This window comes from Nerophis ophidion, linkage group LG21 (assembly GCF_033978795.1).
Source record: "Nerophis ophidion isolate RoL-2023_Sa linkage group LG21, RoL_Noph_v1.0, whole genome shotgun sequence".
NCBI classification, from domain to species: domain Eukaryota; kingdom Metazoa; phylum Chordata; class Actinopteri; order Syngnathiformes; family Syngnathidae; genus Nerophis; species Nerophis ophidion.
This window is the reverse complement of record NC_084631.1, coordinates 24914173-24930637: the sequence shown is the minus strand read 5'-3', so window position 1 is coordinate 24930637 and position 16465 is coordinate 24914173. Positions and strand designations below refer to the sequence as shown.

The window sequence follows — 16465 nt, the reverse complement described above, 5'->3', positions numbered from 1 at the left end:
ATATACCTTGATGGTGCAGAAAAAAGACCTTTTTTTTTTTAACCGCTTTCCGAACTCTAAATGGGTGAATTTTGGCGAATTAAACGCCTTTCTGTTTACCGCTCTTTTTGCGATGACGTCAGAACGTGACGTCTCCGAGGTAATACAGCCGCCATTTTCATTTTCAACACATTACAAACACCGGGTCTCAGCTCTGTTAATTTCCGTTTTTTCAACTATTTTTTGGAACTTTGGAGACATCATGCCTCGTCGGTGTGTTGTCGGAGGGTGTAACAACACTAACAGGGAGGGATTCAAGTTGCACCACTGGCCCGAAGATGCGAAAGTGTCTGCCGCCAGACCCCCATTGAATGTGCCAGAGTGTCTCCACATTTTACCGGCGATGACAGACATGGCACAGACATGTATGGATAACCTGCAGATGCATTTGCAACGATAAATTTAACGAAATCACAAAAGGTGAGTTTTGTTGATGTTGACTTATGTGCTAATCAGACATATTTGGTTGCGGCATGATTGCCAGCTAATCGATGCTAACATGCTATGCTAATCGACGCTAACATGCTATTTACCGGCGGTGCTAAAGCAGACATGGCACAGAGATGTAAGGATAACCTGCAGATGCATTTGCAACAATAAAGTCAATGAATTCACAAAGGTGAGTTTTGTTGATGTTGACTGCCAGCTAATCGATGCTAACATGCTGCGCTAATCGATGCTAACATGCTATTTACCGGCGGTGCTATAGCAGACATGGCACAGAGATGTATGGATAACCTGCAGATGCATTTGCAACTATATTACGTTTCCTTCCACCCACATTTAATACGAAAAAAACACTTACCAATCGACGGATTTAAGTTGCTCCAATGTCACGAGATGCGAAAGTCCCGATCGTTTGGTCCGCACATTTTACCGGCGATGCTAACGCAGCTATTCGGCCATGCTATGGCTATGAATAGCGTCAATAGCTATTCGCTCAATAGCTTCAGTTTCTTCTTCAATATTTTCATATTCCAACCATACGTTTCAATACATGCGTAATCTGTTGAATCGCTTAAGCCGCTGAAATCAGAGTCTGAATCCGAGCTAATGTCGCTATATCTTGCTGTGGTATTCGCCGTTGTTTGTTTACATTGGCAGCACTGTATGACGTCACAGGGAAATGGATAGTCGCATCGCAAATAGCGAAAATCAAGCATTTTAAAGATTTTTTTTAGGGATATTCGGGGACCGGTAAAATTAAAAAAAATAAACTTCAAAAAATACAACAAGCCACTGGGAAATTATTTTTATTGTTTTTAACCCTTTTGAAATTGTGATATTGTTCCCCTTTAACGAAAATTTATTTGGCTTCATTCATTCGATTTGCGCAGGCAAGTGACGTCGAGGACACATTAGGACCAAATTGGGACCACATTGGGGCCTGTGCGCGTTTACACTAGAGTCTGATAAATATCACATTTTACTTGAACTGCAAACAGCTGGGGAAAACATTTTGGGCCGATTTGGGCCACTTTGACATGCTGTGTAAACGTAGTCTTGGACAAGACAGAACATACGACTTCACCAAAAAAAACACTTTATTTAACTACTTGCCATGACCATATTCCATACACATGAAAATATTACTTTAAAAAAAAATTGTGCAGGGCACAGAATCAAAACGTAAATATAAACTGAAATCATTTAATGCTGCAACCCCACCATCTGGTGGCTAAAGTGAGTACAACTTTAGTGTGACTATGGCTCTGTTTACATTTTCTTTCACACCGTCCTGTCCTGTCCAGCCACTCAGACAAATCACATTGCTGATGTAGATGATCTACATCTGCTGTACAAATTTATTTTAGAAAAGACAAGTGTGAGATACTCCTAAAGTGCTTCAAATCTGATAACTTGGGATCAGATTTCAAGCAGATCAGGATGGAAAATTCATTTAATGCCCACGTCCCGTTGTTATTTATAATCAAAAGCGTACTGTCTGTACGGAAAAAAAATTATAAGCATTTGATAAAGACAATGTTAAAATGTTTACATTAACTGTGGACACATTATGCAGTAGTGCAATTCTAATATATAATAATAATACTGCAAATAAGTCTTTCAAACATAAATGTACAAACCCCGTTTCCATATGAGTTGGGAAATGGTGTTATATGTAAATATAAACGGAATACAATGATTTGCAAATCATTTTCAACCCATATTCAGTTGAATATGCTACAAAGACAACATTTTTGATGTTCAAACTGATAAACATTTTATTTTGTGAAAAAATAATCATTAACTTTAGAATTTGATGCCAGCAACACGTGACAAAGATGTTGGGAAAGGTGGCAATAAATACTGATAAAGTTGAGAAATACTTATCAAACACTTATTTGGAACATCCCACAGTTGTGCAGGCTAATTGGGCGAGGGTCACCAATTTATAAGCAAATTGTTGAAAAATTTTAGAACAACATTTCTCAACGAGCTATTGCAAGGAATTTAGGGATTTTACCATCTACGGTCCGTAAAATCATCAAAAGGTTCAGAGAATGTGGAGAAATCACTGCACGTAAGCGATGATATTACGGACCTTTGATCTGTCAGGCGGTACTGCATCAAAAACCGACATCGGTGTGTAAAGGATATCACCACATAGGCTCAGGAACACTTCATAAAACCACTGTCAGTAACTACAGTTGGTTGCTACATCTGTAAATGCGAGTTAAAACTCTACTATGCAAAGCCAAACCCATTTATCAACAACACCAAGGAACGCCGCTGGCTTCGCTAGGCCCGACCTCATCTAAGATGGACTGATGCAAAATGGAAAAGTGTTCTGTGGTCTGACGAGTCCACATTTCAAATAATATTTGGAAACTGTGGATGTGGTGTCCTCCGGAACAAATAACCATCCGGATTGTTATACGCAAAGTTCAAAAGCCAGCATTTGTGATGGTATGGGGTGTAATAGTGCCTAAGGCATGGGTAACTTACACATCTGTGAAGGCACCATTAATGCTGAATGATCCATACAGGTTTTGGAGCAACATATTTTGTCATCCAAGCAACATTATCATGGACACTCCTGCTTATTTCAGCAATACAATGCAAAACCACGTGATACAACAGCATGGTTTCATAGTAAAAGAGTGCGGGTACTTTCCTGGCCCGCCTGCAGTCCAGACCTGCTTCCCATCGAAAATGTGTGGCGCATTATGAAGTGTATAATACGACAGCGGAGACCCTGAACTGTGGAACGACAAAAGCTCTACATAAAACAAGAATGAGAAAGAATTCCACTTTCAAAGCTTCAACAATTAGTTTCCTCAGTTCCCAAACGTTTGAGTGTTGTTAAAAGAAAAGGTGATGTAACACAGTGGTGAACATGCCCTTTCCCAACTACTATGGCACGTGTTGCAGCCATGAAATTCTAAGTAAATTATTATTTGCAAAAAAAAATAAAGTTTATGAGTTTGAACATGAAATCTCTTGTCTTTGTAGTGCATTCAACTGAATATGGGTTGAAAAGGATTTGCAAATCATTGTATTCCGTTTATATTTACATCTAACACAATTTCCCAACCTACATGGAAACGGGGTTTGTACACACACACATATATATATATATATATATATATATATATATATATACACACACACACACGTATATACATACATATACATAATTATATATATACACACTATATATAGCGTATATATGTGTGTATATATGTGTGTGTATATATATATATATATATATATATATATATATATATATATATATGTAGCCCTTTGAGACACTTAAGGGCTATACAAATAAACATTGATTGATTGATGTAGCTGAGATAGGCGCCAGCGCCCCCCGCGACCCCGAACGGGAATAAGCGGCAGAAAATGGATGGATGGATGGATGATTGATTGAGACACTAGTGATTTAGGGCTATATAAGTAAACATTGATTGATTGATTGATTGATATTACAAAGCACATAATAATAAGACTGCTAGGCCCGCCCCTCTGAAACCCGGAAGTGCCTGTCGGTCACGTGACTCCACGCCAGCAATTGTAAAACAAATGGCGCGCTCTCGAAGAGGCGGAAGTGACCACATTTGTTGTTGTCTTCATTCAACGCAGAGAATAATAGTCTAAACTTTTAATTGGCTTTAATGACGTACTTTATATCCAAATGTGATGTTATACGAAGCTGATATATTTGTTCAACTGAGGCGCAGAAAAAGTCAGGCGTCCCGAGCGGCAGCAATGGAGTCCGTCGTTCACTCACAGAGCCAATTAGCAAACACAACGTCAAGTCTTTGCAAACGTCCGTCAGAACAACATTTAAGTCAATAATTGTTACCTGCAAGACAACTTACCTGCTGGCTCATGGAGAGAAGCGTGTCAGGTTTCTTAATTGTCTAATGGCCAGACTTTCCAAACACTTTTCCTCGTCTTTGCTTATCTCAGTGCTCCTTTGTCGTTGACTATGTAGTGCTGCCACCTGCTGGCCTCTTGCTGTTCAGCCGGCACATAACTGCATTTCTTTTAAATCCATCCATCCATTTTCTACCGCTTATTCCCTTTTGGGGTCGCGGGGGGCGCTGGCGCCTATCTCAGCTACAATCGGGCGGAAGGCGGGGTACACCCTGGACAAGTCGCCACCTCATCGCAGGGCCAACACAAATAGACAGACAACATTCACACTCACATTCACACACTAGGGCCAATTTAGTGTTGCCAATATTTTAAATAAAAACTAAATATTAATTTCTTCTCCCCCAAACAAGCAACACACACGAATTATATATAATATCAAATGAAAATAAGAAACTCTGGGGGTGAAAAGAATCCATTAGTCAAATACACTATATTGCCAAAAGTATTTGGCCACCCATCCAAATGTTCAGAATCAGGTGTCCTAATGACTTGGCCCGGCCACAGGTGTATAAAATCAAGCACTAAAGCACGGAGACTGTTTCTACAAATATTTGTGAAATAATGGGCTGCTCTCAGGAGCTCAGTGATTTCCAGCGTGGAACTGTCATAGGATGCCACCTGTGCAGCAAATCCATCCATCCATTTCCTACCGCTTATTCCCTTTTGGGGTGGCGGGGGGCGCTGGCGCCTATCTAAGCTGCAATCGGGCGGAAGGCGGCGTATAACCTGGAAAAGTCGCCACCTAATCCCAGGGCCAACACAGATAGACAGACAACATTCACACTCACATTAACACACTAAGGCCAATTTAGTGTTGCCAATCAACCTATCCCCAGGTGCATGTCTTTGGAGGTGGGAGGAAGCCAAAATGGATACATGGATGATACAGCAGAGGATTGGGAGAATGTCATGTGGTCAGATGAAACCAAAATAGAACTTTTTGGTATAAACTCAACTCCTTGTGTTTGGAGGAAGAAAAATACTGAGTTGCATCCCAAGAACACCATACCTACTGTGAAGCATGAGGGTGGAAACATCATGTGTTGGGGGTGTTTTTCTGCTAAGGGGACAGGACGATTGATCCGTGTTAAGGAAAGAATGAATGGGGCCATGTATCGTGAGATTTTGAGCCAAAACATCCTTCCATCACTGAGAGCTTTGAATGGTTGACCAAATACTTATTTTCCACCATCAATTACAAATAAATTCTTAAAAATTCCTACAATATGAATTCCTGGATTTTTTTTTCACATTCTGTCTCTCACAGTTGAAGTGTACCTATGATGAAAATTACAGACCTCTGTCATCTTTTTAAAAGGGAGAACTTGCACAATCGGTGGCTGGCTAAATACTTTTTTGCCCCACTGTACATAAATGTATATATGTACATATATATATATATATATATATATATATATATATATATATATATATATATATATATATATATATATATATATATATATGTGTGTATGTATACACATACACATATATGTGAATGTGTGTGTGAATGGGTAAATGTGGAAGTAGTGTCAAAGCGCTTTGAGTACCTTGAAGGTAGAAAAGCGCTATACAAGTAGAACCCATATACAAACATACATATATATGTACATACATATATATATGTGAATACATATGCATACATACATACACACACATATGTATATGTACATACATATATGTATGCATGTACAGATATGTACATACATACATATATATACACGTGTACATACATATATGTACACATACATATATGTACGTACATACATACATATATGTACATACATACATACACATATGAATATATACATATATTTGTACATCCATATATGAACATATGTATGCATGTACATATATATATATATGTATATGTACATACATATACAGAATTTATCTGTACATACATACATACATGTACATGCATATATATATATACATATATGTACATACATACAGATATATGTATACAAGTACTATCTATCTATACATATGTATATATATATATACAGTACATATATTTATATATATACATATGCATATATATGTATATACATACAGATATATATATATAAGTACTATCTATACATATGTATATATATATGTATATATATACACAGTACACATACAGTATATATATATACATACATACATACATATATGTATATATATACATACATATATATATATATATATATATATATGTATATGTATATATGTATATGTATATGTAATACGAATAATGAGTAGTCCTGAGTTCTATCCCGGGCTCAGGATCTTTCTGTGTGGAGTTCACATGTTCTCCCCGTGAGTGCGTGGGTTCCCTCCAAGTACTCTGGCTTCCTCCCACCTCCAAAAACATGCACCTGGGGAAAGGTTGATTGGCAACACTAAAAATTGGCCCTAGTGTGTGAATGTGAGTGTGAACTATGTACAGTACAAACAGACAAATACTACCACCTGTGTTTATACTTTTATTAAATGTCAAAAATAATAATAAAAAAAAAAAGAATCAAATGGGATGAGTAGAAAGTCCGAAAGCAAGAAGGACACGTCAACGTCCAGCCTTCAGTTTGTCCTCCATAGTGGGGTCTCCTCGGGAGCCCCCCAAGCACGGAGGGCTCTTAGCCATGGCCGGGTCAATGCCCCATTGCTCGGGTGTCTTTGCCTGGATGGCCAAGGCGTGAACACACCCGCTTAGCTCCGCCTTCAACGCCTCGTTGACCAGGCGGTGGCGCTGGAGCAGAGACGCGCCCTCAAACAGCGAGCTGACCACCAAGACGCGGAAGTGAGATTCGGAGCCGGGGGGCACGGCGTGCATGTGGCTTTCGTTGTTCACCTCCAAGTGGGTAGGTTTGAAGGCGGCAGACAGTTTGGCCCTAATGGCGCCCTCCACGGGCCGCTGCGGGTCCATGCGGGACAGGGGACGGGGAAAGGACAGACTGGAGGAGAAGGGACGAGAGCAGCGGAGGATGGCGTGAAACATCGGAGGAAGTAAGACCAGATATTGACGACGTGCTCCAGATGAGGGAGGTTCCTGTTAGTAAATATATCCTATAAGTTTTAAACACATCTGTACATTTCTTTTAAGGACAATTCTTGGACTCCTAACTATCAGGTATAACTGCCGTATTTAAAATACTACTATGAAGTGTGAATTTCAGCATAAAAAGCGCATTTTACTACATTACAAAAATAAATACATTTTATGAGAAAAAAACTGTATTTAAAGTCGTAATACTGTATTACAGAGTAAAAGCAATCCTAACTTTACAGGGGAAAAGTCCTGCTTTTGTGGCATTAAAGCATGAAAGAAAAGTAATACCCCAATGTTAAGTCATAACGATAAGATATAAAATCTAGAGGATGAGTTAAGAAGTCATAACTTTGGGATAAAAAAAGTCGATTATTTGATAAAAAGATGAACTTCGGAGTCATCATTTTGATGTAAAAAGTTGTAATTATGAGATATAATTCATAATTAAGAGATATAAAGTCAAAATTATGATATAAAGTCATAATTGTGGGATAAAAAGTCATAATTACGAGATAGAAAGTCCTGCTTTTGTGGCATTAAAGCATGATAGAAAAAAAAACCCCAAAGTTAAGTAATAATGATAAGATATAAAATCAAAATAATGAGGTACAAAGTCATAATTTTAGGATAAAAAGTCAATTATTCAATGGAAAGATTAAATTATGAGATAATTCGAAATTTAGATATAATTTAAAATTATGAGGTAACAAGCCAAAATGATGATATAAAGTCATAATTGTGGGATAAATAGTCATAATTAGGAGAAAGAAAATCAAAGGTATGACATAAAGTCAGAATTATGGCATACGTCATCATTTTAAGATAAAAAGTCATAATAATGGGATAAAAAGTTAATTATCGGGAAAAAAGTTGAAACGATCAGATAAAAAGTCATAGTAATGATGTAAAAAGTCAAATATGAGATAGAGTTTAAATTATGAGATATAAAGTGATAATTGTGGGATAAAAGGTCATAATTATGGGATAATAACTCATACTTATAGGATAAAAAGTTATTACTGTGAGATAAAAAGTCATACATTTGATCATAACAACAAAGCCTTTGAATAACCTCAAACATTTACAAATTTGACACTTATTTACAGTCTGGCACATGTATCTCATCATTTTGTCTTTCTCTCTCACAAATAAAACTTTTTTTATATCATATTTGATACTTTTTCTTTCTTTGGTTTATTTTGAACATGAACACACTTACAGCATAATACATCACACAATTTCATATCATTCACTTTACATCATGTCCAAAAAGGAGTAGGAAGAAGCAAATCTTATTTAATCCTACCCTTTTTCCACTTCAGAGCGTTTACAAATATATACATCATTTACTGACCTTTTTATAATGGATTGACATCTGTAAATTAGTATATACAACAGTTTTGTAATATGTAATTAATTAATTTAGTCATTATTCACATACTGAAATGAAGGATATCTTATTTTCTATTTTTCCAATTGGGTTGAAAGTAGGGCTGGGCGATATGGCCTTTTTTTAATATAGCGATATTTTTAGGCCATATGGCGATGTACACTAATATCTCGGTATTTTGCCTTAGCCTTGAATGAACACTTGATGCATATAATCACAGCAGTATGATTCTATGTGTCCATATTAAAACATTCTTCTTCATACTGCAATAATACATGCTCATTTTAAACTTTCATGCAGAGAAGGAAATCACAACTACCGTATTTTCCGCACTATAAGGCGCGCCTAAAAACCTCAAATGTTCTCAAAAGCTGACAGTGCGCCTTATTAGCCTTATATATGGACCAATATATAAGAATAATTTTGCTGAGCCAACAGGTCTCCAACTACGGTAAGCAGCCGCCGATTTCATTTTCATTTTCCCCCGCACGCGGTGCATGCTGGGATAGATGACAGCGCCAGGCCGTGCCGTTTCATTTCCATTTGTGTGTTTATGTAAAGACCCCAAAATGGCTCCTATTGAGAGACATGATTTCAGGAAGGCAGGAATTGTCACTAAACTGCTAGACAACACCAGCGACACTGACTCCATTAACGACGTCTCGAAATAGTGCTAATCAATATATCAATAACTCAACATTGCTCAAACGTTAATGTCACACAACACACAAAATAAACATGTAAAGCTTACTTTATTAACCTTCGTCTTGTGTTAGGGTCGGCACCGACCCGTTTTAGTTTTTAAATGCATAAAAACACCACATACATTTATTTTTTTGCATCAAAGCTTTTTGACTTGGTCAGGAACCTCTTTGTCAACAAAATAAAACATTTTAATTTTTTTCACTAAATTATAAAATGCTCTGGTAGAAATTATGCCCTTGGTGTTGTTAGGGTCGGTTTCGACCCGGTTATAAAAATAAAATGATAAAGCAATGATTAGAGCCAAAACTGAACACACTGACAGCCAGCTCCTCTCCCAATCATGTGAGCTTTAGTGGATTCTCATTTTACCTTGTTATCCTGTACAAAAACAAACAAAAGACGGACACTAAAAGTGTCACTTTTTGCCACTCTGATTTTTTTTTTTTTTATTAGTTTTGGAACTAGTAATCTATTTCTCTTGGTTTCATTTGCTTGATTGGTTGTTTGTTTGATGTTGGATTTCTGTTGCTGAAAAAAATACCTTTTAACCTTTTTCTTGAAGTAAATATATATGGGTCGAAATTGACCCGTAACACCATAGATGTTACTATAGTTAAAATTCTTAAAATGAAAAAGATAAACAAAACACATTTATTTAAGAGATGTGTTCTAATACCCCTTAGTAATAGTTAGGTAACACAACAACCTTTTTTTATTCATATGATTCTCTTGAGGTTCGTTTTACCATTTTTAAAAAATTGAAATCGAGGGGTATACTGACAAAATAAGGCCCAATGGCCCAAACCAAAAATATTAAAACCAATATTTTCAAGGATAAGGAAGCCTAACAAGGTAACCAAGAGATGAGAAACAAATTGGATGATAGATAATTGTTTTTAGTGTATTTTACAGCTGATTTAAAACATGGGTCAAAACCGACCCGTTAACATAAGAGATGGTAACAGAAAGCTAACACAAGAGGAAGGTTAAGTTATTCCTCATCCACTGATCCTTCTTCCTCAGTGTCCAAATTAAACATGCAACAAGAGGTCTCACAACTACAGCCTACCTTATTTTCCCTAGTAGAGGAAGAAGCGTGCGGTGCATGCTGGGATATATGACTGCGGGAGCCGTGCCAAGTTTTAAACTCAAGGCGATCAGTCACACAGTAGAACACAGGAATAGAGCAGCAGCGAGAGAATTTAACATTAACAGCAGCGACACCGACTCGTTTAATGACGACTTCGACGAGATGGATGTTATGAATACGGCATGTTGGATGCTGTATTCGCCCAACTGTTTGATTCCCATACTGAAGAAGAAGAATTTGAGGGATTCGTGGATGAGGAATAACTTAATAGTGATCTTTACATGTTTATTTTGTGTGTTGTGTTGTGTGACATGATCATTTCAGCAACGTTGAGTTATTGATATATTATTGCTTTGCACTATTTCGAGTGTTACTATATTGTGATTGCACGAACGTTTGATTTACCGTAACAGTATCAGACTGTTTTTTACATGTTTATTGAATCGGGGAAAATAATAAAACAGCTGTTTATTCGTTTTTGGGAGTGAACAGAGTTGTCAGAATGCTAGTTTGTAATCTATGAATAAAGTTTGACTGTCCTATCTGACTGTTTTGTTGGCATTCCCTTTAGCGCAGCTCCATCTAAAGCAGGGGTGCCCATTAAGTCGATCGCGATCGACTGGTCGATCTCGGAGGGTGTGTCAGTCGATCTCAAGCCAGGCATTAAAAAATAGACATAAAAATGAGCAATCATCAATCATACCAAGACTTCACTTTCGTCAGTTGTTTGACATTCTCGGCACCCGAGGATCTTGTGAGATGACGCTGGCTGCTGCAAGCTCATATTTAAGAAAAAAATCACTAACAGGGCGGACGCAGAGAAACACATTTTATTTCTAGAGACTCCGTACCTACTGTCAAAACTCTATAAAGACCGACTGCACAGTTCCTGTCTTCACCATAAAAGACCTGTTTCATCCTGCCTGTGCTAACAAAATAAGAGTCTCAGAAAGCTAGCGTGCACAAGCTAGCAAGCTACGGAGTTTGATGCCAATGTATTTCTCCCCCGCCCTCAGCGACCGCTTTCTCACTTGCTTGCCCACCCGCACTCTCACTGACGTCACTCACCTGCTGCCAGACATTAAAGGGCCACACACATATGCTACTCTCATAACAAAGTGTTTAAAAACGAGTATGCAAGTTGGACAAATGAGATGCCAAATCCAACCACTTTCACGTGGTATTGGAAAGAAAGGGGGACTTTTTTTTTTCCTCCATTTGAAAATGCGGACGTTATCAGCACCACTGTCTAATTCCAATCAATGCAAGTCATCAGAATCAAATATACCAACTTATATTCTTGTCTTAATGAAAGAAAGGAATCTATGTGTGTTAAACATGCTTGCATTATCATTAAACACCATTAACTTGTAAACAAAAATGTCTCTTTCATAAATAAATAAATATAAATTATGAATAGGAATGAGGTAGATCTCCTCGACTTGGTCAATTGAAAAGTAGCTCGCCTGCAGAAAAAGTGTGAGCGCCCCTGATCTAAAGGATACATAATGTAACCCCAGGCTCTATTGTAGCATCTATTCTATGCGCCTTATAATGCGGTGCGCCTTACATATGAACAAAATATTAAAATAGGCCATTCATTTAAGGTGCGCCTTATAGTGTGGAAAATACGGTGAGTCTATTTACCAAAATTGTATTTATTAAAGTTATTAGCAGGTGAGTTTTCAAACTATGCTACATATTAGCAGAAATGATACTTTTGGTAGCAACGCTTGTGCCCAACACTTGACAAATTACAGTTGTCTATTCGACGTATTCGCGCTTGAAGCCGAACCACCGCCAGACGATGGACCCCGTGCTGTTTTTCTTGGGCATTAATTCTTCCTTCATTTGTAACCATATTCGCACCTTCTTTCTTATGGCGTCACATTAGGGCCAAAAATCCAAGCACATAAAAACTGTTATCGCGCGCTGATTCTCCCCTTGCCGATAATCATTTTTTGGCAAATATCGGCGGCCGATCCGATCCAAATATCGGATCGGGACAACCCTACATCAGACAATTTCATATTACATCACATCATGTTTGAAAAGGAGTACGAAGAAGCAAAGCTTTTTTAATTCTACCCCTTCTCACGTCAGAGCGCCCACAAATATATACATTCATTTACTGACCCTTTTTACAGCAAAATAGTAAAATGACATCCGTGAATGAGCAATACAACAGTTCTGTAACATTTAATTAATTCAGTCATTACCAACATACTGAGATGAAAAATATCTTATTTTCAATAAAGTTGAAAGTGTTTCTCATAATTCTTGTTCTTTGTAAGCACTACTAATTTGAACATCCTCTTAAACTGGATCATATCAGTACAATGTTTAACTTCATTACTTAATCCATTCCAAAATTTAATTCCACATACTGATATGCTAAAGGTTTTAAGTGTTGTCCGTGCATGTTTTAAATTAGATTTTCCTCTAAGGTTATATTTCTCCTCTTTAGTTGTTGTACATTCTTTGGTAGCAGGTTATAATTTGCTTTGTACATCATTTTAGCTATTTGCAATTTTACCAAATAATCGAGCTTTAATATTTTTGACTCAATAAATAATGGGTTTGTATGTTCTCTATATCCAACATTGTTTGTTATTCTAATTGATCTTTTTTGTAACACAGTTAACAAATGTAGCCCACACTTGTAGTTGTTTCCCCATATTTCTGCATGATAACTCAGATATGGTAACACGAGCGAGCAGTAAAGAATATAAAGTGATTTTTGGCCCAGGACGTATTTTGCTTTATTCATTATTGAAATGTTTTTTGCCACCTTATGTTGTATGTTTTGTATATGAGATTTCCAGTTCATTTTATCATCTATTAATACTCCCGAAAAATCTGGTTTCTTTTAGAATAGAATAGAGAATAGAAAGTACTTTATTGATCCCTGGGGGAAATTCAGCACCACAGTTCGCTCACAATAATAATAATAAATAATATATGACATATATTATACACATAATATATAATATATGAATAATATAAATATATTCAACATTTAAGTGCAGTCAAGAAAGAACATATGGATTATACAGTCTGATGGCTGTCGGTATGATTGACCTCCTGTGTCGTTCCGTGTTACATTTTGGGAGTCTGAGCCTTCCACTGAACGCTTACCCTTTCAATATCTACTTTGTCTATTTGTGTCTGATTCTCTTTTCTACTGTTACTAAATAGCATTATTTTAGTTTTACTGATATTCAAAGATAGTCTGATTTTATCAAACCATTTTTTTAATTTGTTAATTTCTTCCGTTATTATTTGTATTATCTTCTGTGTGTTCTCTCCTGTTTCGTGTAGCAATGTTGACATTCACTTGGTAAACTCTCAACATCATTATCGTATTTAAAATATTTGCCATTTTTCCCTTGGCCATATTACTTTCACTAGTGATACAATTACCGTATTTCTTTGAATTGCCGCAGGGCATATAGTATGCGCCTGCCTTGAATTACTGCCGGGTCAAACACGCTTCGCAAAATAATTAGCGCATGCTTAGTATTACCGCCTGCTCAAACTTAAACGTCACAAGTGACACTTCCCCTGTCATAATTTTCAAAATGGAGAAGGCTGATTTCAATACCGGTAATTTGAAATCGCATAAAGGGAAGAAGATTAAGAGCTATTCAGTAGGATTTAAAGGCCTACTGAAACCCACTACTACCCACCACGCAGTCTGATAGTTTATATATCAATGATGAAATATCAACATTGCAACACATGCCAATACGCCCTTTTTAGTTTACTGAATTGCAATTTTAAATTTCCCGGGAGTTTCGTCTTGAAAACGTTGTGTAATGATGACGTGTACGCAGTCACGGGTTTTAAGGAAATATAAGCGCTGCACACACACACAGCTAAAACTCGTCTGCTTTAACGGCATAATTACACAGTATTTTGGAGATCTGTGTTGCTGAATCTTTTGCAATTTGTTCAATTATTTTTGGAGAAGTCACAGTAGAAAGACAGAGTTGGGAAGCTTTAGCCTTTAGTCACGCAAACACACGGTGATTCCTTGTTTAAAATTCCTGGAGGTGAAACTTTCCTATGGATCAGAGAGTGGTCAAGATAACATTAATCCCGACCCCATGTCAACCAGCAGGTTTCGGTGAGAAAATTGTGGTTAAAAAGTCAGTTCTTACCGGAGAAAAGCTGAGCTTATGCCGTCCATAAAGCTGCCGTCGACTTCCATCAGACACTGCGCGTCAAAACACCCGTGGAGACATCCTCCCGACTATCAGGTGCTATTTAACTCACTAAAACACTAGCAACACAATAGAAAGATAAGGGATTTCCCAGAATTATCCTAGTAAATGTCTATAAAAACATTGGAATCCGTCCCAATGCAATCGCGATTTTTTTTTCTTTTACTTTTTTTTTTTTTTAGTCCGTCCCTATCAATATCCTCAGACACGAATCTTTCATCCTCGCTCAAATTAATGGGGAAATTGTCGTTTTCTCGGTCCGAATAGCACTTTTTGTTGGAGGCTCCCATTAAAAATAATGTGAATATGTGAGGAGCCCCCACACGTGTGACGTCATCGTCTGCGACTTCCGGTAGAGGCAGGGCATTTCTCTTAACACCGAAAGTTGCAAACTTTATCGTTGATTTTCTCTACTAAATCCTTTCAGCAAAAATATGGCAATATCGCGAAATGATCAAGTATGACACATAGAATGGACCTGCTATCCCCGTTCAAATAAGAAGATCTCAATTCAGTAGGCCTTTAGGGTCCAAGCTTACATCACACTCAATTTTTTACTGCATGCCTTTGGTAAGTGCCGGAGTGAGAAGAGGTTTTAAAATAATTAACGCATGCTTACTTTTACCGCATGCCTTTGGTAAGCGCAGGAGTGAGAAGAGGTTTTAAATGAATTAGCGCCCTAGAGGCAATTCAAGGAAATACGGTATGTTATTTGCAGTGTGCCCATACTACTCTTGTTCCAGTGCAAAGCAATTTTCTTTTATTATTTGTCAACCCTAATGACCAAATAGCTACATTTGAGCCATTGGATCAATGTCTTGCAAACCTTGCAACAGACGTAAAGAAAATAAGTTGTGTTGTTAAAGGGAACTGAGAGAAAAGAGAAAAATAAATAATTCAAATGGCTAAAAGTCCCTCGTTAGCTTGTTATGCGAGCTAAACAGCAGTTTGTTCGGCGAACATTAGATACCCTTATCTGCGTCAACTTTGGCTACTTTTGTTCGACGTTGAAGGAAGATGTTTTATCATGGCCCTAAAACGTGACGAAAGAGTGGCAAAAACATTAACGCTCAAATTAAAGTTTAAAATGAAGCACTTAGCGTCTCACCTTGTTGTTAGCAAAGTCAGCACCGTCGCTTATGTGACGTCACTCACGCGCCGGAAGTGTTGGTTTTTTTTAAGACTTTTTTTTTTTTTTTAAACGACAAAGATACATTTATAATTCAGAGAAAAAATCAAGGCACTATCAACGTCCAGGAAAGTAAACAAAAAAAAAATACAAATAGAGTAATGATTATAAAAAAATAAAAATAATAATAATAATAATAATAATTAAAAAAAGACAAAAAGGGCTACCTAAATCGCTTTAAATGTTTTTCACAAATATATCAATTTAAGGGCTATTTTACTCTTAATCATTCTACAATATTTGATTGATAATCGTAAACCCATCCATCCATCCATCCAAAAAGAAAAAACGGAGGGCAAAAGTCTGGAAAATTTTTCCAAGTGCATACACGAAAGAGGGTAAAAGGAGGTGTTTTTACCCTCTCTCGTTTCTGTACTTTGAAAAAAAACGGAGAAAAAATTAA

General features: G+C 37.1%; 1 protein-coding gene across 2 annotated transcripts; it reads right to left on the bottom strand.

Moving 5' to 3' along the window:
• Positions 1 to 6886: 6886 nt before the first annotated feature.
• Positions 6887 to 16051, bottom strand: LOC133539948 (bolA-like protein 1). 2 transcript variants are annotated; one of them, XM_061882333.1, is made up of 2 exons: positions 15982 to 16051; positions 6887 to 7462 (listed from the first exon to the last, which is right to left on the bottom strand). In XM_061882333.1, the coding sequence occupies exon 2, from the start codon at positions 7409 to 7411 to the stop codon at positions 6980 to 6982; it is 432 nt and encodes a 143-aa protein (XP_061738317.1). In that variant the 5' UTR covers positions 7412 to 7462; positions 15982 to 16051; the 3' UTR covers positions 6887 to 6979. The 2 variants fall into 2 exon arrangements, with proteins under 2 accessions (XP_061738317.1, XP_061738318.1); XM_061882334.1 differs by having other exon boundaries at positions 6887 to 7367; positions 15982 to 16038.
• Positions 16052 to 16465: the final 414 nt, after the last annotated feature.

Coding starts and splice junctions, on each gene's coding strand:
- LOC133539948 (XM_061882333.1), bottom strand. CDS start 7,411: ATGTTTCACGCCATCCTCCGCTGCTCTCGTCCCTTCTCCTCCAGTCTG.